The sequence below is a fragment of the Argentina anserina genome, chromosome 5 (genome assembly GCF_933775445.1).
Source record: "Argentina anserina chromosome 5, drPotAnse1.1, whole genome shotgun sequence".
NCBI classification, from domain to species: Eukaryota; Viridiplantae; Streptophyta; class Magnoliopsida; order Rosales; family Rosaceae; genus Argentina; species Argentina anserina.
Genome location: NC_065876.1, coordinates 7,384,027 through 7,407,390, shown reverse-complemented (window position 1 = coordinate 7,407,390; position 23,364 = coordinate 7,384,027). Strand labels below are relative to the sequence as shown.

General features: G+C 38.1%; 3 protein-coding genes and 1 pseudogene across 3 annotated transcripts; 1 reads left to right on the top strand and 3 right to left on the bottom strand.

The window, feature by feature from the left end:
• The first annotated feature begins 4,241 nt into the window (after positions 1-4,241).
• On the top strand, positions 4,242-6,534 carry LOC126794566 (heat shock protein 90-1-like; annotated as a pseudogene).
• Positions 6,535-7,133: 599 nt separating this feature from the next.
• LOC126793702 (40S ribosomal protein S10-1) lies at positions 7,134-8,795 on the bottom strand. Its single transcript, XM_050520300.1, has 5 exons — positions 8,701-8,795; positions 8,584-8,632; positions 8,196-8,475; positions 7,745-7,886; positions 7,134-7,384 (listed from the first exon to the last, which is right to left on the bottom strand). The coding sequence occupies exons 1-5, from the start codon at positions 8,701-8,703 to the stop codon at positions 7,307-7,309; spliced, it is 552 nt and encodes a 183-aa protein (XP_050376257.1). The 5' UTR covers positions 8,704-8,795; the 3' UTR covers positions 7,134-7,306.
• A 2,827-nt stretch (positions 8,796-11,622) lies between these two features.
• Positions 11,623-13,593, bottom strand: LOC126793701 (transcription factor MYB86-like). Its single transcript, XM_050520299.1, has 3 exons — positions 13,318-13,593; positions 13,100-13,229; positions 11,623-12,473 (listed from the first exon to the last, which is right to left on the bottom strand). Exons 1-3 carry the CDS (start codon positions 13,448-13,450, stop codon positions 11,687-11,689), a joined length of 1,050 nt encoding a protein of 349 aa, XP_050376256.1. The 5' UTR covers positions 13,451-13,593; the 3' UTR covers positions 11,623-11,686.
• Positions 13,594-20,090: 6,497 nt separating this feature from the next.
• Positions 20,091-21,307, bottom strand: LOC126795413 (myb-related protein 330-like). Its single transcript, XM_050522254.1, has 4 exons — positions 21,175-21,307; positions 20,946-21,075; positions 20,225-20,814; positions 20,091-20,194 (listed from the first exon to the last, which is right to left on the bottom strand). Exons 1-4 carry the CDS (start codon positions 21,305-21,307, stop codon positions 20,091-20,093), a joined length of 957 nt encoding a protein of 318 aa, XP_050378211.1.
• Between the last annotated feature and the right edge of the window lie 2,057 nt (positions 21,308-23,364).

Sequence of the window (23,364 nt, the reverse complement as noted above, 5' to 3'; positions counted from 1 at the left end):
TGACTCTGATTTCATACAGGTTCATGAGTTAATGTGCACAGCTTTAGCCATACACCAGGATGGGCAACCGGTGGCGCACTATTTCACCAAACTAAAGAATATTTGGGCTGAGATTGATGTGAAACGTCCTTGCATGATTCAAAATCAAGAGGATATCGTTTGGTACCAAAAGGAGAAGGAGCTTGAACGAGTTCACCATTTTCTGAAAGGTCTTGATGCAAAGCATACCAGTGCGAAAGGCGAATTGCTCCGAATGACCGAACCACCTAGCCTACTCACCGCTTTCACCTATATCCGAAAGGATGAGTCTCAGCAAGAGAGTATTCTTCCGGCACCGGCTGTCATTTCCAGCCTTACTGTTCATGCTCGATCTCCGGCACCACCCCTTCCGCAAGCAACTTCCGCTCCCCTTCATCGACAAGGACCACCACCAGGTTTCGGGAATCAGCCCCGCCCTCCTTGCTCTTATTGCCATGACACCAACCATGCTCGTGCGACCTATTGGAAATTATATCCACATCTTAGGCCCAAGAGGCCTAATTATCGTCCCCAGGAAAAAGCAACAGCAGCTCTTCACTTAGTTCCGGAACCCGATATCTATGGTGTGGTTGGGCAGGATCATCATACTGCTGGAGGAGCACCTACCGCATCCATCGTTGGCCGTGGTCAAATTGGTATGGCCTTCAATATTTCTCACTCTGTTAGTTCTGATACCTGGATTATTGATTCTGGTGCATCTGATCATATGACTTATGCCAAATCTTATTTTACCGTATTATCCTCTCCACCCGTACCTTATGTTACTAATGCTAATGGTGAGGCATTCCCCGTATTAGGGACAGGGTCTGTTCGTATTACTCCCACCATAGAGCTTCACAATGTACTCCATGTTCCTGCTTTATCTCATCATTTGATATCTGTTCCCCAATTGAACGCTGACGCTCAGTGCTCTGTGATCTTTTTTCCTATGTATGTGATATTTCAGGATCTTCTCACCAGACGGGTAATTGGTCGGGGGTATCTGAGGGGCCGGTTGTTTCATCTGGATCTGACATACGCAGGGGAAAAACCAGGGGGACCGTCTCAGACCGCTTTACTCTCCACTTCTGACAAGCTAAGTGAAGTTTGGTTATGGCATCGTCGCTTAGGGCATCCATCCTTTAGTGTTATGAAAAAATCCATGCCTACTTTATTTATTAATGTGGACGAGTCTTGTTTATGTTGTGAGACATGTGTTTTGGGCAAGAGTCATCGATCTACTTATTCCCCTAGTACTTCTACTAAAAGTTTTCTTCCTTTTGAATTAATCCATTCTGATGTTTGGGGACCCTCGAAAGAGTCAACTGTATCAGGAATGCGATATTTTGTGTCATTTATTGATGATTGCACACGTCTTTCATGGATTGTTCTTCTTAAAAATAAAAATGAGGTTTTTCCAGCTTTTCGTGCCTTCTATACCTCTGTCCAAACACAATATAATGCCACCATTCGCATTCTTCGGTCTGATAATGGGGGGGGGGAATATGTGAATCATGTCTTTCAAGAGTTCTTTAACACACACGGGATTGTTCATCAAACAACGTGTCCTTACACACCTGAGCAAAATGGGGTTTCTGAAAGAAAAAATCGTCATTTACTTGAAATGGCTCGGTGTATTCTCTTTAGTGCCAACATGCCTAAATACCTTTGGGGTGATGCTGTCATTACTTCCGCCCACCTTATTAATCATCTTCCATCTCGTGTCCTTCAAGGGAAAGTTCCCTATGAGGTGCTTGCATCTCATGTCTCCTTACCCTCTTTTCATAATCTTCTTGCCCGTGTTTTCGGTTGTGTTGCTTTTGTTCATCTTCCATAACATCAGTGTTCTAAGTTGGATGCCCAGGCAATTAAATGTGTGTTTGTTGGGTACGGAGGACATCAGAAAGGATACCGGTGCTATCATCCCCCTACTCGGAAGTACTATGTCACTATGGATGTTACCTTTTTTGAGGATATGAGTTATTTTCCCTCTTCTGATACTACTCTTCAGGGGGAGAATTCATATTTTGAAGAGTTATATCATGGAAAGGGGAAGAAAAGTGAGTCAGTCGATGTGGTAACAGGTCCCGTTGAGATTACCAAAGTGTCAGCCACACAGGCGCCACCAGAGGTTGTCACTCAATCGATTGAGACACCAGAAGCTGACAACACAACTGCCCCTCATGTCTCCCGTATCACTGTTTATACCCCTGACCAATGCTCTCCTGGTACAGAAGATCACTCATCTGAGGTTAGTCATTCTATTAGGGATAATAGTAGACAATATGTTTTGCCAAATAGGTCTACTCAGGGACAACCAACAAAAAAACATGAGCCTACCTTTCAGACTAAAGCCAAGTATCCAGTGGAAAATTTTATATCTACCAAAAGATTATCTAAGTCATATGAGTCATTTGTGAATCAAATATCTACTGTATCAGTACATACCAAAGTGCAGGATGCATTGGGAGATCCGCAATGGAGGAAGAGATGGAAGCATTACAAAAGAACAATACTTGGGAGCTTGTACCTCCACCATATGGTAAGAAAACTGTAGGATGTCGTTGGGTGTTTACAGTGAAACATAATCCAGATGGGTCAGTAAGCCGATATAAAGCACGCCTAGTAGCTAAGGGGTACACCCAGACATGTGGCATAGACTATGATGAGACATTTGCACCTGTGGCAAAGATGAACACTATCCGGGTATTGCTCTCTGTCGTTGCTAACTTGAACTGGCCACTTAGGCAGTTTGATGTCAAGAATGCATTCCTTCATGGAGAATTAACAGAGAAAGTATACATGGATCTTCCGCCTGGATATGTGGCCACCTCCCCAAGTAACTCCGTATGCAGATTGAGAGTCTTTGTATGGTCTTAAACAGTCACCTCATGCTTGGTTCGGAAGATTCTCACAATTCATGAGGAAACTTGGCTACAGACAAAGTAATTTAGACCACACGTTATTTCTCAAACATCAACAAAGGAAGGTAACAGCCCTAATTATATATGTTGATGATATGGTAGTTACTGGGAATGATACTTTTGAGGTGGATAGATTACAGAAACAGCTTGCCACAGAGTTTGAGATGAAGGACCTAGGTACACTCAAGTACTTCTTAGGCATTGAGGTAGCCCGGGGAAGCAAAGGTATCTATTTGTGTCAAATGAAGTACATCCTTGATCTACTAACAGAGACAAGTATGTTGGACTGCACTCCCATTGATACTCCTATTGAGCAGAACCACCAGTTAGCAGAGTATCCAGATCAAGTCCCTACTGACAAACCGCGTTATCAGAGGCTAGTCGGGCGCCTGATTTATTTATCACATACCAGACCAGATGTTGCGTATGCAGTAAGTGTAGTAAGTCAGTTCATGCATAACCCCAGTGAGGACCACATGGATGCTGTTGTAAGGATCTTGAGGTACTTGAAGTCAGCTCCAGGGAGAGGAGTAATGTTTTCTAATCACAACAATATCGTTGATGTTTGTGGCTTCACAAATGCAGATTGGGCTGGAAATATTACAGATCGGATGTCAACATCAGGGTATTTTACCTTTGTTGGAGGTAACCTTGTTACGTGGAGGAGTAAGAAACAAAATGTGGTAGCTCGATCTAGTGCTGAAGCAGAATACAGAGGTATGGCTCAGGGAGTGTGCGAGTTGTTGTGGATTAGGAATTTGCTACAAGATTTGGGTGTTAAACCTAATAGTGCTATACAACTGTACTGTGACAACAAGGCAGCTATTAATATTTCACAGAATCCTGTGCAACATGATCGTACAAAACATGTAGAGGTTGATCGTCACTTTATAAAGAGAAGCTAGACGCTAAGATCATTTGCTTTCTGTTTGTTCCTACAGAAGAGCAACTTGCAGATATACTCACCAAAGAAGTGTCCAAGAATGTTTTTTATGACTCACTTTGCAAGTTGGGCATGGTTAATGTGTATGCGTCAACTTGAGGGGGAGTGTGAGTGGAATGTAGTAGGTAGAGTGGAGATAGTGGAGTGAGTAGGTGGTTAGTATGAATTAGCCTATATATACCATTGTAATCTGTATATGAATTCATCAATTCAAATTCAAGCAATATACAAGCTTCATGCATTTTCTAGTCACACACACATACATTATATATAATCAGAAAACAAAAGAACACATGGTAACAAAATCAAAGCATTGCAAAACGAAAGATCGAGTTCTAAAGTTAGTAGTAGTGAAAATGGTTGAAATGGAGATGGAAGCCGACGTCGAGACCTTCACATTTCAGGGGGAGATCAACCATATTTTGAGTTTGATCATCAACACTATCTACAGAAACAAGGAGATTTTCCTGCGCGAGCTCATAAGCAATGCCTCTGATGCATTAGACAAGATACGGTTCGAGGGCTTGACAGATAAAAGCAAGCTCGAGTATCAACCCGAGCTCATCATTCGGATAGTTCCTGATAATGAACACCCTTTTTTGTTGCTTTCTTAAGGTAATATAACTATAATTTCGAATGATTTAACTGATCAATTTGGTGTAGAGCTGGTGAACAATTTGGGGACGATTGCGAGGTCCGGGACAAAGAATATTATGGAGGCTTTGGAGGTTGGGGAGGATGTGAGCATGATTGGGCAGTTTGGCGTGGGGTTTTATTCGCCTTATTTGGTGGCTGAGAATAGGTCATTGTTGTGACAAAGCACAATGATGATGAACAATATACATGGGAGTCTCAAGCTGGTGGGTCTTTTACTGTTTCTAGGGATGTAAATGGAGAGCCGCTCGGTAGAGGGACCAAGGTGATTTTATTCCTTAAGGAAGATCAGCTCGATTTCTTGAACGAGAGGAAGCTCAAGGAGCTTGTGAGCGTGTGAGGAAGCATTCAGAGTTTATAAGCTACCCGATTTACCTATGGGTGGAAAAGACCGTGGAGAAAGAGATAAGTGATGAACTGATGATGAAGATGAGGTAGGCGAAGATAAGGTTACAGAGGAGGGTAATGTTGAGGAAATTGATGAGGAGAAATACAAGGCAAGGAAGCCGAAAAATAAGAAGAAGAAGAAGGTGACACATGAGTGGGAGCTACTCAACAAGTAGAAACCGATTTGGCTGAGGACGGAAGAGGTTTCGAAGGAGTATTGCTCTTTCTACAAAAGCCTTACCAATGATTGGGAAGACCCTATTGAGTGGAAGCATTTTGCTGTGGAAGGCCAGCTCGAGTTCAAGTTCATCCTCTTCTCGCCAAAGAGAGCAGCTTTTGATCTTTTTGACACCAGGAAGAAGCCGAACAACATTAAGCTTTATGCCCGCAGGGTGTTTATAATGGACAATTGTGAGGAGCAATTATTCCATAGTACCTTGGTTTTGTGAAGGGTGTTGTGGATTCTGATGATCTTGCCCCTCAACATTTCGCGTGAGATGCTGCAACAGAACAAGATTCTCAAGGTTATTAGGAAGTATCTGGTGAAGAAGTGTCTCGATATGTTCATTGAGGTTGAGGAGAACAAATAAGATTATACCAAATTCTATGAGGCTTTCTCAAAGAACCTCAAGCTGGGTATACACGAAGACAGCCAGAACAGAGCTAAGCTGGCTGATTTGCTCAGGTACTAATCCACTAAAAGCACTGATGAGATGACCAGCTTTAAGGATTATGTCACAAGGATGAAGGAGGGCCAGAAGAACATAAACTACATTATTGGCGAGAGCAAGAAGGCTGTGAAGAACTCGCCGTTCCTGGAGGCTTAAGAAAATGGGATATGATCAGGTGTTGTTTATGGTTGAACTGATTGATGAGTATGCTGTTGGACAGTTGAAGGAATATGATCGGAAGAAGCTTGTGTCTGTAATGAAAGAAGGGCTTCAGCTTGAGGATGAATCAGAGGAGGAAAGGAAGCAACGAGAGGAAAAGAAGCAATCGTTTGAGAAGTTGTGCAGGAAAATCAAGGAGTTTCTTGGGGATAGGGTAGAGAAGGTGGTAGTATCTGACAGCCTCTTTCTTCGTTCGTAACATCCGAGACAATATCTGTCCTATTGCTGAATAAAGATTGTCTTGTCTGAAAGTCCAAAGGCACGTCAACATGAACCTGACTTCCGGAGTTGTAGACTCGCCTTCTGTATTGGTGACAGGGGAATATGGGTGGGCACTGGACAGCCAACATGGAGAGGATCATGAAAGCTCAAGCTTAGAGGAACAACAGGATGGGAGCCTACATGTCTTGCAAGAAGACTATGGAGATTAATCCCGACAACCCCTACAATGGAGGAACTGAGGAAGAGAGTTGAGACTTGAGACTGATGAGAATGACAAGTCAGTGAAGGACATTGTGCTTCTGCTTTTTGAGACTGCTCTGATGAGTTCAGGGTTCAGCCTTGATGATCCCAATAGGTTTGCTGGGAGGATCCACGGGATGCTGAAACTAGGTCTCAGCTTGATGAGGATGAGGACCTTGACCTAGTTGACGATGTCGACATGCCTCCACCGGAGGTGAATAAGGTTGAGGAGAGTCAAATGGAGGAAGTTGACTGAGAAACACTGTTTTAGACCTCTAAAAATGTATATTTCGTTTGGTAGTTAGTGCCTTCCGGTTATGGTTGCGTAACTCTATACCAGTTGTGGATTCAGACATTGTAAAATTAATGCAAAGGGTCAGTATAAACTATAAATGTGTTGGGAGTCTTCTCCTAAATAATGAATATTAAATGGTCTGTCCAAAATTGGGGAAGCAAGTTCTATGACTTGGCTACAGCTTAGATGAACTCTGGGATAATCCAGGGTCGACCAAAATGTACACGAAGGAACAGAAGGGAAGGGATATTGAACCCAATTGAAGAGCAAAACAAAGGGAAGGGATTTTAATATAAGCCAATTGCCAATTGAAAGGTCAAAAGGGAGATGGGGGGATCTCCCAGTAATGGGAGAGCCATGGAGTAAAAAATTTGGAAATCACATATACAATGCAAGCAATGCTTATAGGATTATTAGGATATACAGAATCTACATACTACCTCTAAAAATACACATTAGGCATCATAACGTGAAGAATATGATTCATAAAAGGAAAACCATTAGGCATCATAACATGATAAAATTGCTACAGATTGATGCTAAGTATGATCAACAGGGACAACCATAATAAAATTTATCAAGGAATTTATAGATAAGCCAACATGAAACTGTTTTCCACAAATTGGGTTCAAAAGGCAAAGTAGAACAACCTCCGAATAGAATCCCAATACAAGCAATTAAACAAAACTGCTATGATCAGTTCTTGAAACCAAAGACCTATTAAAACATCTACTTAAGAAAGATTGGAGCTAGCTGGACCGGCACCATAACCACCAGCACCACGACCAAAGGCAGGTCTTGATGGAGCACCCTGCAAAATTGGGAACAAAACGAAGTGAGCAAAATTGAGTAGCGACTGCAGGACAAACAGAGAAAAAAAGACAGACATTTCATTGCAAATTAGCGGAAGATGACAGTTTGGCTTTCTAACAACTGGTAATCAATTGACTAATCAGTCATCAGAAACTAGTAGATTAATTGGTAGCATGCAGATAATCTTATCATTGTAAAGCTTCCAATTTCTCCAAATTGTACTGTATCAAATCTATTAGACTTCTTTTCATACACATTCCACAATCCATGCTGATAAAAGCACTTATTATTAGGAACTTCTAAACCCTAGACATAAATAATGGATAAGAGAACAAATTTTAACCGGCGGAAAAATTACCCCAAAGGAAGGTTTGTAATCAGCAGGGGCTCCTGCCTTGTCACCACCAAAGTCACCCCCCGGTCCACCACGAGGACCTCCACGGTAACCATCACGATCGCCTCCAAATCTGCGCTCTCCATCACCAAAGCGAGGTGGGCCACTAATGCACATCAACAAAACCAACATCAACAATTACGCCTTAACCATGCCACAATTGGGACAGAATTAACAAGTATTAGACTCCATAGCATGCCATCAATCCAAATTCACAAACACATTCACAATTCTACAAGTACTCATCCTATCAACTCGCATTACATAACATCACAAATCGAATCACCATATCATACTTCAATTGAAAGGACCTACAGAACTATTAATTCACCATTCAACAAAGCGCAGTACCAACACTCAATGTAATTAAACGCATTCAAAAAACAACAATGTGGTGACCGAGTCATGAAATTACCGAGGGCGGTCGCCTGGTGGGCCGCCGAAAGGACGGCCGACAGGCTTAGCCTGCTTCTTCAAAGTGTTGGGGACAATCTCCGACGGAAGGTTGAGGTAGTTCCTCAAGAACTCAATACCATCATTGGTGAGGTACCAGTAGTAGTGCATCCAGGCGAAGGTCTCCCTCACATACTCCTTGGACTTGAAGCTCTGCATGAGCTTGATGACCTGGAGATTCGGCACATCAATCTCTGGATGCTTCGGGAGGTTGTAGTCCTTCTTTGCATAGCACACTCCCTCTGATCAAATCAAAAATCAAAAACACCGACCACAAATCGGTCCATCAAGCACTTCAGTTACACAAAACGAAAGCGAGGATTTAGATTTGGGAGATTTGGAGTGCGAACCTTGGAAGAGGTACTTGGAGATCTCGCGGCGGTTCTTCTCTGAAATGATCTGCAAATAGAGAAGGAGATCAGCTAAGAAACCGAAGGAGGAGGAAGAAGAAATGAGGAGAGGCGTACCATGGTTGCGGTTGGGGTTGAGAGACGGCGGCGAGAGGGATAGAAGCTTTTGGAGTGCGAACTCTTATCGCCTGCGCTCTTATGTAAACCCTAAAACTTTGATGGGTACAAGTATTCTGTCGAAATTTATACTCGTCTTGTAGGGTAAACAGAGGGAGAGTTGGGCTTAGGTTTGCTGATATGTAGGTATGGAGTTTCATGGCCCAATTGCTTTGGTCTTGGCCCGAATTTTCTCTCCTTTTTTTTCTTTCTCTTTTTCTATCTTGGCCGATCTACAATTTTGATACTTAGTCATGCTTGTATAAATCTCAACCATTAAATTCTATCTATAGGACGTTACGTTATATGAAAAAAGGCAATGATTTTTACTTCTCTATCTTTTCAACTTGGCCATTCAATGGTTGGGTTTTTTTTTCCTGGGGTAAGCATAATTCAATGGTTGTTGTGTATATTGTAGGCGGTGTAAATCGTGTAGATTAATACAGATGAGAAAAGAAAACTGTTTACATTTTTCTTGCATCGATTGTAAAAAGAAAAACCGTTGTTTTACTGTTGTAAATCTACACAAGTCAACGTCAATCAAGAGGAAAATATACACGTACAACGAAGACTTTATTATAATTCTTGTGGAGCGCTACAACTTCCCCACAATTTAACCCCTCCTTACCTCACTACAATTTAACCCCTCCTTACCTATAAAAGAACGAACCAACTACTACCGGGTCATGATCGATTCCACTTTGGGACCACCCCTTGCTCTAAATGGAGGTATGGGCTTCGTGACAAAGAGACATTAAGCCAAGCATGTTAGTTTTTCTTTTGTACTTTGCTTGGATATCAATTTGCTATTCTGTTAATTTCTTCTCTTCTGATATGAATCACCAATTTACAAGTATCACTAACCACAAAGCGACCCCAAATCTTACTATGGATTACTTCTTTGGCTGTAGAAAAGGTCCCTTTGGTTTTGTTTCCAAAAGCTTGAAAGCCGCCAACCGTACCACTACTACTCCTAGCAGGCACAAAGCTAGCTGTTGAAGTACTGAATGTGGTAGTTGTAGACTTGTACGTGTCTCAAGTATGGATGAGGAAATTGTTCCTACGCAAACTCGATTGGCGAATTTGAAACTCTTAAAAGTTATAAACCATGATCTGAAACGGGGTAGGAGAGCCATAGCTATACACGAAACAAATGAAACAGGTGATCGACGACTATATTGTTGATGAAGACGGATCAATTCATCCAAGATGTTTTTTTTTTCTTTTAACGAGGGGATAAGCTTCGAACTAATCTCGTTGGAAGGGTTGACGAAAAGAGGCAAATCTAGCTTCTTCATCATTAGTTTCTTAAATGGATGTCTTATATGGTACGGCAGTTAGAATTCATGCACTAAAATTAGCTAAGTGAATCCAATATCGGACCTCTTTGTCAAATCACAATTAGAAAGGACTAATACAATTTCATTTTTCAAAAGCTTACTATAAATAAAAGGATGGATCGATGCATCGTCATTCTTTTCGGAAAAATGTTTGGGTAATATTGGCTGTTTCTTCATATATTTCAAGGACAGATGACACCAGGATTTTGGAGTATTCACTAAAGCCACTGAAGAGTCATTACCCTCAAATATCGAGAAACTATACAGATGGAAGATGATAAAGTGGAATAGAAATCATAGAGAATTAGAGATGGCTCATGGCTGTAATACATAATGACTTTTTCCTTCTTCTTTTTTCTTTCTTCTTTGGCTATAACTTTTACTGGGAGTTAATTTTATTTTAAGTATAAATTGTCATTCTACAATCAAATGTCAAAATATTGATATATCGATCACACACGTCCACAGTGCGAAGATAAGTGTTATCTAGTAGCATTCGTGAATAATTTTGGGCGTATGCATGGTTTGCATGTTCAATTTGTTTCCAGCTAGAACATTTGCTCAAACTGTTCCTTCCACACAACCGTGCTGCCATGAAAGTTCAACTTGCTTAATGTATGTGTGTGTGTATATATATATAGTCATCTTCCGGAACGGAACACTATTTTGAAATTAAAGTGCATAAGTCCTTATTTAATAATCTTTAAAGTATCGAAACACTATTAAATCTATGAACCAACCGAATTTATCCAATTAGAACCGTTATTGTAAATCATAATTGTGAAAGTTTAAACGGTCACCAAATTGAATTAAATTTTGTATGAATGATTTACACATACATATTTAACTACTGAATTGTGGATATGTGAAAAACTGACCAAAAAATTAGTCAAATAAGGACATCCGCACTTTAATTTCAAAAGCGGAAATCCGCTCTGGAAATGAACTATATATATATATATATGTAGAGAGAGAGAGAGAGAGAGAGAGAGAGAGAGAGAGAGAGAGAGAGAGAGAGAGAGAGAGGAAGCTAATACAATTGTTGGCCGGCTGCTGGTAATAAATCCATTGGTTATAAACGGGTTTACCGCGCGCAGGATAACAGGATAGAGACGTGCTAACAGTAATATACAGGATTCGCAGGCTCGAGTAGCCAGTAACTTGCTAATTAAGTTAACTTGTTGTCTTCTTTCTGCAGTAACAATAACAGCTCTGACTTCAGAAATGAGAGAAGCTGGAAAACAGTGCCTCTAGGAGAGCTAGATTGACAAAAATGAAGGATCAAAGGTTTACGCATGCGCATGAAGACTTGAATCAAATTGCTATTCTTGTCGCATTGCATTATCTTATTTAGAATTTCCTCTTCCGTTCGAATTACAAACCCAAATTAAATAAACATCGCATGCATTTGCTCATGTCTTTTATACATTAATTAGTCTCACAAATCCAATATCATATTTCACCCCAAAAGTAAAAACCAAAAGAAAAGAAAGAAACTCCAGGTTTGATCAATCGCACCATTTTGAAAATCTCTTCCGAGAGAGAGAGAGAGAGTTAGCGGACATCGGTCAGTACAGTAGGATCACCACCATGGCACCATTAATATCTTAAAGAGATGAAGGATAATAAGACAGCAAGTCTGTATTAGCTCCTGTAGTTGATGAAGTTGCCGGTACAATAAAATTATGATGATCTTCTCCAACAATATTAATTGATCCTGGCCCTTGATGATCATCAACCACACCATTCATCTCGTCCCAGAAAAGAAAGTTAGGACATGATGACGAGTACTGTTGTTGGGACACAGCCCATTCATTCAACTCTGCCATTTGATTCTGATGGTGATAATGGTCTCTCTCCTCCATATCCATGTTACTACAATTGTTAGGTTGCAGTACTTGATGATCATCGATGATAGGCAACATGCTGTCCATGTTCTCTATCAATGGCGGCAAATAGTTTATGTCCATGGCTGGAGAAGGAGGAGGAGGAGGAAGAGCCTGGACTTGGTGCTGGTTCAGATTCCACGGCACATCGGAGTTACTAAAACCCACAGAGACCATGTGTTGGAAGAGCTCAACTCGGGCATTGTAGTTCTCGGCAGCCAATTGATCGATGGCAGTGGTGTCAAACATGAACATAGGGCATGTTGAAGAGAATAGGGTTTGATTTTGAGCGTGAGGCTTCGATGCAATGTAATCTTGACTTACAAAATCTAGTTGTTGGACTGAGTCATTATAACCCGTTTGGGCAATAGGTGCAACGGTGCTAGCTGTTGTCGAAATCGATGAAGGAGGGGAAGGCTTTCGAATCTTCTTTTTGATCCATGAATTCCAGTAGTTCTTGATCTCGTTATCTGTTCTTCCAGGCAGGTGACTAGCTATATGAGCCCATCTAAACAGATGGATTAAGAGTGTAGTTAGCACCAAGTAGTAGTACGTATATATGCATGTAAAAACAGATCACGTACTGTATATGTGCCTGTTTTGCTAAAATCTTTAAAAATATGCCAACCTAATTCAAAGTTGACTAGGTAACTTCTGCGGATTCAGGTGACAGGTGCTTTGTAGGAGTTCTACATGGACTGGATAGTGGCTACGTACGTACGTATATAATTTCTGAGACTTATATTTGACAAAATAACTTGATTTTGAGGTTTGCTTTATTCAATTAGAGGTCCATTTCACTTGAGTTGTTTCCAAACACCTGCTTAGTTAATTTTTAATTTATGGTTAATTGCGGAAACAGACGTGATTGATCAGTTCATTTTGAATTATCTAGTGACAACTTCAAGCTTCAAAAAGCACATAATAAAACAAAGAAAACAACAAGGACAACAAACCAGAAAATGCATGAACTCAAATTCTTTAATTAATCGCAAATCCCAATTCAGCATGTTTGAGAGCTCGAGTTTTGGAGGCTTAGATACTAAGGTACCTGGAAGAATACTGTGCGCACTAATTTTATGATCGATCAGATTAACGTAGAATATAATGCAGATGTTTAACATGTAAATCAACCTGTTGCCTACGACCCCATGAAGGCTAATAATCAGTTTCTCTTCTTCTGGAGTAAATCTCCCTCTCCTAATATCAGGCCTCAAATAATTAATCCACCTCAACCTGCAGCTCTTACCACACCTTTGAAGCCCTGAAATTAATCGCAATAGTCCAGATTAATTAACCCTATTTTATCAAAATAGAAAGGGAGAGATAAAGAGCGAGATGATGGTCAGTACCAGCTTTCTCAGGGACTTCGCTCCAACAACCATAGCCATGGGTGGTGATGTATCTGATAAGCTTCTCATCTTCCTCAGGTGACCAAAGCCCTCTCTTCACCTTCTGTTGGTTGCAGCAAGAATGGTGACCCATTAAGCCTTTGCCAACTACACCTACTATTCCTATTCTCTGTTCCTTCCTTCTTATAGCTACCAATTCTGATCAACAATCAGAACGGGATCTAAATAAACTGAGAGAGATTGATGAAATTTATGGGGTTTAATTTGCAAGGGAGACTTGGGTCTCCAGCCCCCTTCTCCCCTTTGAAAGTAAGAACAAGTACACACAATGGCCCCGACATAAATAAATAGAATGGGCTCCATGCAAGGCGGAGGCAAATTTCCATGTAAGCCCTACAATGACATTCCATCAAACCTTGTTTACTATTTTCTACGTACAAAATATTTGTGTATTTCTCTAACCAACTTCAGTTCACGTACTCGGAGAATTTGTATACAATCATGCCGGCAGGGGTTCACTTTCAAACCCTTCGCTCTCCTTCTTTGGTCTGCTACTGTAGGAGCAATCATACTCACCCTATGGAAACCTCACAATCACTCTGTACCAACTAGCAGCCACCTGCGTATTCTACACCAGAAATGATTGGGAGGAAGAAGAAGGGCACTGCATGTAATTATGTTCTGTGTGACTTCTGCGTTCATGTTTTGAAAAGGATCAATTGTACTGTGTCCTTAACTCCTTATTATGTACGTTAAGCTCGTTTCGAATGTTCTCAGTGTTCATCCTACTGCCACCTTTTGCCTTTTAGGCTCTTAGCTTATTGTCTACGACTCTACTGGATAGGACAGTACTGACAGGGAAAACTCATTGTACGTATTAGTTACTTGATTTCTCTACTAGGTTCATACTTGCCTGTAGATATCACAGTATCAGCTACTTGATTACGCATCTAATTACATATCTATAGACAATAGGTAGAGATCGATCGAGAGATTCAGAGTTTTATGCATGCTATACTTGTAAGCTTTGGAATTTTCGACATCGATCAGACTTTATTCTTATATGATTCCCTTATTATGCATGCAACCACGTACATATATAACCGTATTTCGCAAAACATGTCTCAAATATATAACCACATATACACAGGAAGACATCATTTACCATCACACAACATAGTGTACGTAGTGAGGTTTTATACTATGTAAAGCTCTAAGTCAAGCACTTATCGTAAATTCCATTCCCAGTCAGCCATTTTTATTAGCTTGATTGCACTTGCTCATTTTATACTATGTAAAGCTCTAAGTCAAGCACTTATCGTAACTTGTATGTGTAGCATGCAATCTTCAAAAATTCATTGCTGATGATACTAATTAGACTGTTAGCTAGGGAGCAACAGACAGAGGTCAAATTGCACCCTATGATCCCTGATTTTGGTGACTACTCACATTATGGTACAAGTCTCGTGGGCCTTCTTATGCATTGTCTATAATTTCCTTTCGTTCAGCTCATCTGAAAACAATTTCTGCTTCTTACAAAGTTAAAAGAAGAAGATGAAGAATTATTTCAAGTATGTGAACAACCATGGATCCTGAGTATGGTAACTAACAAGTGCTTCCAACAGAGATGATGGGGTTACGTTGTATTTTAAATTACCGGTCAGCCGAGAGCACATACATGTCATATACACATATTAAGAATATATGCATGTTCAATAATTATTTATGATAATTATTATATATATAGTAGACATAAAATTAAAAGCATGATGATAAGCCTTCACTAGAGATCCGGAGGATACAGACATTGATCTTTGAGGTTTCTTAATTTAACGTGAAAATAATTTCAGGCATCAAATATTCTGCTGGTTTAGCTGTAAGGGGACATAATTACCCATTGAAAATGAAACCACTCGACTCTAATGATCCTTATTACGTGTTATTACCTAGAAGCATACTTACAATTCAACAAATTAAAGTTCCTTCAGTTAACCAATAATACATATAATATAATGGTCGGTGACGATGGCATCACGTAATCCATGAGTTCCCGAATCAAATTAAATTGTGAGTTCATCGTCGACATATCTTCCAAATTAATCATTGGCCATTGAGAATGACAATTTAGTATATGGTTTGTTGAAGTATGCATGATATAAGTGTTGTATTAACATGTTTGCTTTGTCAACAAGCATATATTATTAACAAAGCCCGGTCATATATAGTGTATGAATAACGTCTATATGTGCTGCATAATTAATCTTTATTAATTTCATGCTTGACATCATCCTATTGGGTGGTTAATTGTTCTTCAACAACTCCTTGTGATTAGACCCATTCTTCATCATTCGTGTATGTACTTTTTTTTTTACATTTAATGGTTGCATGCCTTACAAACTTCATCACATAATGCCTCATTTTCCACGAGGCTTTTACATAAATGGTCCGACTGCCTAAGATCCATCTTTGATTAGGAAACCATCTAAGAATTTGTTGTCTTCCAACCCAGCTCGATCTTTCGCTATTAAATTTGAAGGTGTATACTTTTGGAAAGCGGAAATTGCCGAATTATAAATTGAGGATGCAAACTCGTTTTCTGATAATTATAAAGGAAAACGAAGATGTTCTAATATATATATATATATAGTTATATATTGCTTTTTTAAGGGTAAATTCTTCCTATGATACCTGATAGATTTTAGATAATTTAGTACCTGATGTATGAAATCGGACAATTTAATATCTGAAGTTCTCATTTGTAAGCCAATTTGGTACTTCTATCAATTGTGACTATATTCAAGTTTATTTTCGTCATAATAGATCTAAACTCATTAATTCACACTTTACTTCATTTTTTTTCCTATTGTCTCTAAATTGTCTTTAAATTATCACCAAAATTTTTGATATAACTCATCCACTCAGGGTCGGTCCTATGTTTATCAAGGACCCAGACGAAAAATAAAAAATATTATTAACTAATTAAATAAAATTCAAAACACTCACATTCATAATATAATGTAATTTATCATTTTCATACCAAATTCATGATTTCAAGAGTTAGATATCATATTATATTTACAAAGATGAAAAAAAAATCATAATTTTGAACCTAATAATTAATTATATATCAATTTTTATTGAAACTTTATATGTAAATTTAGAAAAAAAAAGACCCATATTTTTTTGGGCCCCTAGACCTGGGCCTACTTGCTCTTGCCACATGGCGGCAGTGCCTCCACTTAGCATTTGTTATGATTTACATATATATCTAAATTTAATCTTCTTGATGTAACTTTTACATCTAAACTATTACTAGTTATAAGTTATTTTATTTTATTTTTGAATAAACAAATTGAGATTGCATAAAGACAGTTTAATGTTTTCACAATATATGCAAATGGGATGATAAGTGGAGGAGATATATCAATTTAATTATCTCCAAAGATAAGTAATTATAGGAAAAAATGATATAAAATGTGGATTTAGGAAGTTTAGGGTTAGAATGATGAAAATAACCCTAAATATGTCATCAAAATTGATAGAGGTATGACTTACAAATGAGAACTTCATGAACTAAATTGTTTATTTTTATATATCAGATATTAATTTGTCCAAATAGTCATACATCAGATACCATATGAAGAATTTATCCTTTTTTAATAGCTAAGGAGAAGTGGATATCATAATTAGTTGTTTTTTCTTCAAGAAATGACTCAAATGAGTAAATTGTTTGACAACATGTTGCATTTTCTATGTTCATAGACGACAGACTAATTAAGAAATCAAAACTGAATACCGTCGACTTCTTGAACAAACCAAAATGACTCAATTAATATATATATATATATATATATATAGTCCATATCCAGAGTGAAGTTCCAATTTTGGCACACTTTTCGGTCAAATTTTTTCACCATAATTGATTCAATATTTAGGTATGCTATTCAAGATCATCTCTACAAAAATTCACCTAATTCGGACATCGTTAAGGTATTGAAATTAGATTAAATCAATGAATGAATTAAAAATGTTCAACGTGAACCGTTCGTGTAAATCTCAATTTTGAAAGCTCAAACCATTGTCAAATTGGATGAAACTTTGTAGAGATGATCTTGAATAACATACCTAAATATTGAATCACTTATGGTGAAAAAATTTGACCGAAAAGTGTGCCAAAATTGGAACTTCACTCTAAAATTTCAGAATAAAGCTTCACTCTGGATATGGACTATATATATATATATATCACACATACATACATACAAATTCCCATCTCAATATATACTGCACATACTCGTCATGCATTTCCCTCATGAATTCATGCACTTCTTTATTGATTATAGTCCATGACTAGGGACTATTAAACACTAGTATTATATTGATCGATTAATTTGTACGAAAGATTGGAATGTTCGTATCTAAAAAATAATGCATTTATTAATAAAAACATGAAAAATCTTGAGACCTGAAATGGTATATATGCAGAGTTTTATTTTTCACAGCTGAAACTAGTTAGCTTGCGTCTGGAGGAGAGAAGGTCCTTGTCTTGGCTTGGATATGAATCCAAAAGATTAGTTAGAAGTTAGAACGAGGAAGACATAAGACCAGCTAGTACTATCCATAGTAAGCTAGGTATATAACTATTTATCTCTTTTGTATAGTTTCTGATATGACATGTTGAATTCCCATACGTAGTTTCAAATTTAAAATATAAAAATTAGAGACTGATCATGGATGAAGTGATGGATTGAGTGGTACGTGATGAAAGCGAGGGGATGATGCAAATGATCTACCACATTCGATGTGAATATACAAAAAAAAAATGACTTTTGCTTGGATGGATAGCAAGCTAAAACTTTGAAACTAATATTAATGTGTAAATCGTTTTTTTTTTCGTTTGAAAGAGTTCTCGAACTTCAATTGGTTTGCAGAAGAAATGAAAACGAGAAAAATGATTATTAGTCTTAGCTTTAAGGAGGAGCAATGGAGGAGCATTATGGCCTACCATTGGAGATTTTTTGAATAGGAATTAGAGAAACAAGAGATATGGGACTTTGCCTTTATAAGCATTGGTTGATTTTTTTTTTGGTCGAAATAAGCATTGGTTGGTTAACTCATTAAGTCATGGATGAAACGTCTCTAGCGTAATATTACTTAGTATATGGTATTATTGGTCCCGGCATTCTGTCTGTAATCCTCTCTCTCTCTCTTAATTAAATCTATAAATTCAAGATAGCAATGAGTTAACCCACACTAGTAAGTTGTAACCTACATGTTGATTTTTGGTATGCGTTATGGAGCCCTCCCCTTTCCTTATATGTTAGCCAATCTTTAGCCAATCGTTGCCCCCTTTTCCAACAATGGTAATTTGTTCTTAACTGTTGGGATTGTCATATTTCTCAGGTAACATAATATGCTAATCCCCTTGGGTCGACGTAGTATATGTTGGTAATTAGCTGGTTTAAAATGCATGGCTGAAGCCATGTGTAGTTCAAGTTCAATTGCATGACATAATTGATGAAGATAACAGGGATAAACACAAACTTAACCTTTTAAAAATTCGTCCAAAGATGAGTAATTAGAAGTTTCTTGATCACCGGCCAATTAACTAGTATTAGCCCATCCAAATTTTGTTTACTCATATATGTTCTATACATTAATGGGCCTGCCCAGTGATTCCAAGATATACAATTTGGTTGTTGAGGATTTGAGGGCCGGGGTTGATCGAGCTCTTCATTAAATAATAGTTTATCTGTCTATAGTTGAGGATATTCATCTAACTTGGTTATTTTTTTGGAATATATGCTCGTACAGCTATACAGGCCTTAATATTTCATTCTGTTGATCTTGCTGATCAGCTAATAGCTGATGCATGCTTTGATATACAATTATACAAAATTCCGGAAGTAAGTCTACATGATCTTTTGAGAAATGGAATATCTATCGATCATTCACAAAAATGTAAGAACTAAGGAACGTACATTTCAAAAATCTAAACAGGGTCATGCAAATTGATGAAGTCTATTCTCGATCGTCTAATATTTGATATTAATTTCGGGTACCAATATGAGTGAACAAGTGTGGCTAAGATCAGGCTTTAGTTTAATTTAGGATAGAAAATTCACTATTTACACTCCACATGCTTCTTCTTTATTGTCTTTTGTAGTGATGTCAATAGAACACATGATCGAATGCGGCTGGATTGTAAATAGGAAGTATGGAAATTTTCATTTCTCCAGTTTGCGTCTAAGACCTCAACACACTATCTCACGAATTTTATTTAAAGTATCAACCTCTTACAATAAGGTTTTGCTTCTTGCACTCATGCTTTAATTTGACAAAGGATTTTCACGAAACCATTGATCGAGAAGCTATTTTGAATGGTACGTAGGAATACAGTATTTGTATATATTGCTAATTAAGCTAACATATATAACGACCGAAAAGAAACAATTGATGAAAATATAAAGCATCTGGTCTCTGATAATAGAGCACAACAAAATGTAGTCTTTAATATTTGATCGATCATGTTTTACATGTAAGCAAGCAAACCTCTTACTACATACTTGTTTTATTTTTTCACTCGATCTTTTTGTACATTCAATTCAAAGCATAAAAATATTCACGGGCATAATGGCATGCCCGCCATCTGTCGTCTCTATATTAGTTTTATAGATTTTCCTTAAAATTTAGACGGAAAGATAGTAAAGCTTGGAGGATGAAGATCCTTCGTCAATCGATCTAGTCATTTAGGTTCAATGGGAAAATTTTTATTAGCCATCATTTAGTTCTCCTATGTGGGATGGGAGAGATGATTCGATCATCTTATAATTATTAGCTCCCTTATTGGATGAAGATGGCACATCGATTGCATCCCCTCCATGATGTTCTTCAACACTATTCCAGCAATATTGGAAGTTCGAACATGGTTGCTGTTGCCGTGAATGGACCACTACTGCATTCAAATCCTGATGCTTCTGCAGGCACCCAATTGAAATATCACCCTCTTCTTCAATGTTGCTACACGATTCCGCTTCAATCATGTCTGCATTAATATCAGTAGTACTTCCTATGAGGGATGGGATTAATAGATTTGCATCCATGTTTGCAAATGGTGATACAGAAGGAAGGGCTTCAACATTACACTGATCCAAAATCCATGCCCCGAGATTGTTCGAGTTCACGTTGAGTGGGAAATGCTGATCTTCTTGTTCACTAATGTTAATCTTGGGTGCATGAGTAGTACCTTCATCAGGTGAAGTTTCCTCAAACATAAATGGGGGATACGCAGACGGCCTTGCAATGAAAGTTTGAATCACAAAGTTATCTTTGTTGTTTGGATTAAGACACGCCATTTGGGAATATTGATGGAAATGATCGGCGGATGTGGTTATTGGAGAAGAAGGCCTCTCTAACTTCTTCTTTATCCATGAATTCCAGTAGTTCTTTATCTCATTGTCAGTTCTTCCTGGAAGACACTTTGCGATATGCGCCCATCTACAATATAAATAGATCGATAATTTTATAACATGTTAGAAAGTACGTACAACATAATAAATTTAAGCTTAGAAGTAAGAAAGGAAATGAAAGTATTTAATTGGGTGCAATAATGAAGTTTGATACTGAACCTGTTCCCTACAACCCCATGAAGTTTGATAATCAAATTCTCTTCATCTGGTGTAAACCCTCCTCTTTTGATATCAGGTCGCAAGTAATTGAGCCATCTCAGTCTACAACTCTTACCACACCTTTGTAGCCCTAAGAAAAACCGCATAAGCATTAAAAAAAATTGTGTTATGTGTGTGTTTGAGAGAGAGAGAGAGAGAGAGAGAGAGAGAGAGAGAGAGAGAGAGAGACCAGCTTCCTCTGGGACTTTTCTCCAACAGCCATGGCCATAGGCAGTGATATACCTCAGCAGCTTTTCATCTTCCTCAGGCGACCAAAGGCCCTTCTTAACCTTTCGCTCTTTGCAGCAATAGTGATGACCCATTGTTAACAAACTGCTAGCTCCTCTCTTTCTTAATTTCTTAGTTTTCTAGCTCAGTTTATAAACTACAAAGGTTTCATGAGAATTTAAATACCAAATATGCCTCTGGCAATACCGTTGCGTCCCTCTCTCCCTGTCCGTTTCAAATTGAGAGAGACTGTGAAAAAGGGTCGACTTCTCCGGAGTCCGGAGCATCATCTAACCCGGCCTATATTGACATTCCATCTACTTTGACATATTTGATCTGAGTTTCTATTTGTTTATAACATCTTCCTTTTAAACTTTTGGTATTAGATTTCATTTTCCCCTTTGTCCTACTCAAGCATTAAAGCTTCATTTAGTTTCATTTTGGAATACTTTGAAATCAAAATCTCCAAACCTAATTTGTGTAAAAAGAAATTGGAACTACGTAATTGGAAAAAATGAACTACGTAATGTAGTTTGAAACTTGTTCATTGCTTCTTATTATGTTTTCGATAGATGCAAGGGGATAGAAGACTAGCTATTTGTACCCTATTTTTTCAACTAATTAACTATAAAAGCTCAACGGGTATTATATATGTGCCTGTTGAGCATACAACAGAGTAAGAAACAGGCTCCAAAATGTTATGCTATCTAATCACATACAAACTTATAATCATATGCCTGATTAAGACATTACTTGGGTGTATTCATGGAAGTTTTCATATTGGTGCAGATGCAAATAAAATTAGATTCGGAAAGCTAAGGCAAATCGCTTTAGTTCTGGATGGGAGTTTGTTTGGTGATGGATAGGCTATGGTTGTTAAGAGGTCTCCATATAATTAAATTATATCCATCTCTGATAATTTGGAGTTTCATTCTTTTTTTCTCTTTTCCAAGTAATGAACAAATGGCCGGATGGCAAAGTTGAATTTTACAATTACTAGTTAAATTAGCATATAGCTAATGGTCAAGTTATCCATTTGATCACAAAAGTAGATACATCGATTAAGATATAACCAATTATAAGTATTTTGCCGGAATGCAATAGTTTTCTTATCATGTTCAATACATTATGATACATAAACACTTGAAGTCTTAAAAACAAAATCAATTAATTGTATAGTTTAATTCTTCATGATGATTTCTGTTAGGAATAGCTAGTCTATCTCTACAACTACTTCACGTAGAACGCCTATTTCCCTATTGATCTCGATTCACTTAACTACTGTATACAAAAGCTGTAATTCGGTAGCTAAACAGTTTGGAATGCATGGTTGTTGATTCTCATGCTTCGATCTACGAGTTGATGCGAGTTGCTTCTATGAAGATACTCTGTATATATGAGGTATGGAAAGATAGAGTTTACTGTAACGACCCCAAAATTTCGAGCTTAAAAACTCAAAATTTTAAAGTCGTTAAACTCAAAACAATTTCAATGAAATCGAAATCATTTAAAATGCACAGCGGATCATTACTGAGTTCTCAATTCAACTCAGGAACCAATTATTACAACCCAAATTTATAATTCAACATTACATAAAATGGAAATGTAATAATCCTCACAACTTTCACAAAACTCACAAATCAAACCACACCAATTTTCCCACAAAATTCCACGCAAGAAACCTCACCACAAGCTGGATACGAACAACTTCGAGTCTCCGGAGTCGTCTCTCAAACTCCACTAATCAACACCTGCGGAATTATCCCCTACACCATTGGATTGGTGCACCGGGATTGTAAACACAAACCCGGTAAGCTTATAGCTCGTATGAGTAAAATCAAAATATAATTCGCATATCAAAATATACGAAAAATCACAAATCAACAAATATAAATGCCCTCATGAGTCAATGGACAGCCCATCTGGTTGTCCCAAAAGAATATGAAATGAAACGCTCATGAGAAAATTAAGTAACACTTCTGGTTACCCAAATGCATTTATAATACGGGTACCAAGAATACTGGTACTAATCTGTTACCCCTCTCGTAATACACCGCCGATATTGGATAGCCACCCGCTACCCAACATCCAAAACAATCTGAGTACCCATGAGCAGATAACCACCTGTTACCTCACATGCAGTACTAACGCA

Coding starts and splice junctions, on each gene's coding strand:
- LOC126793701 (XM_050520299.1), bottom strand. CDS start 13,450: ATGGGTCACCATTCTTGCTGCAACCAACAGAAGGTGAAGAGAGGGCTT. Junction 13,230..13,317: donor CGAAGTCCCTGAGAAAGCTG/GTACTGACCATC, acceptor GATTAATTTCAG/GGCTTCAAAGGTGTGGTAAG. Junction 12,474..13,099: donor CATGGGGTCGTAGGCAACAG/GTTGATTTACAT, acceptor CCATCTGTTTAG/ATGGGCTCATATAGCTAGTC.
- LOC126795413 (XM_050522254.1), bottom strand. CDS start 21,307: ATGGGTCATCACTATTGCTGCAAAGAGCGAAAGGTTAAGAAGGGCCTT. Junction 21,076..21,174: donor AAAAGTCCCAGAGGAAGCTG/GTCTCTCTCTCT, acceptor GGTTTTTCTTAG/GGCTACAAAGGTGTGGTAAG. Junction 20,815..20,945: donor CATGGGGTTGTAGGGAACAG/GTTCAGTATCAA, acceptor TTTATATTGTAG/ATGGGCGCATATCGCAAAGT.
- LOC126793702 (XM_050520300.1), bottom strand. Junction 7,887..8,195: donor CCACCAGGCGACCGCCCTCG/GTAATTTCATGA, acceptor GATGTGCATTAG/TGGCCCACCTCGCTTTGGTG. Junction 7,385..7,744: donor ATTACAAACCTTCCTTTGGG/GTAATTTTTCCG, acceptor CCAATTTTGCAG/GGTGCTCCATCAAGACCTGC.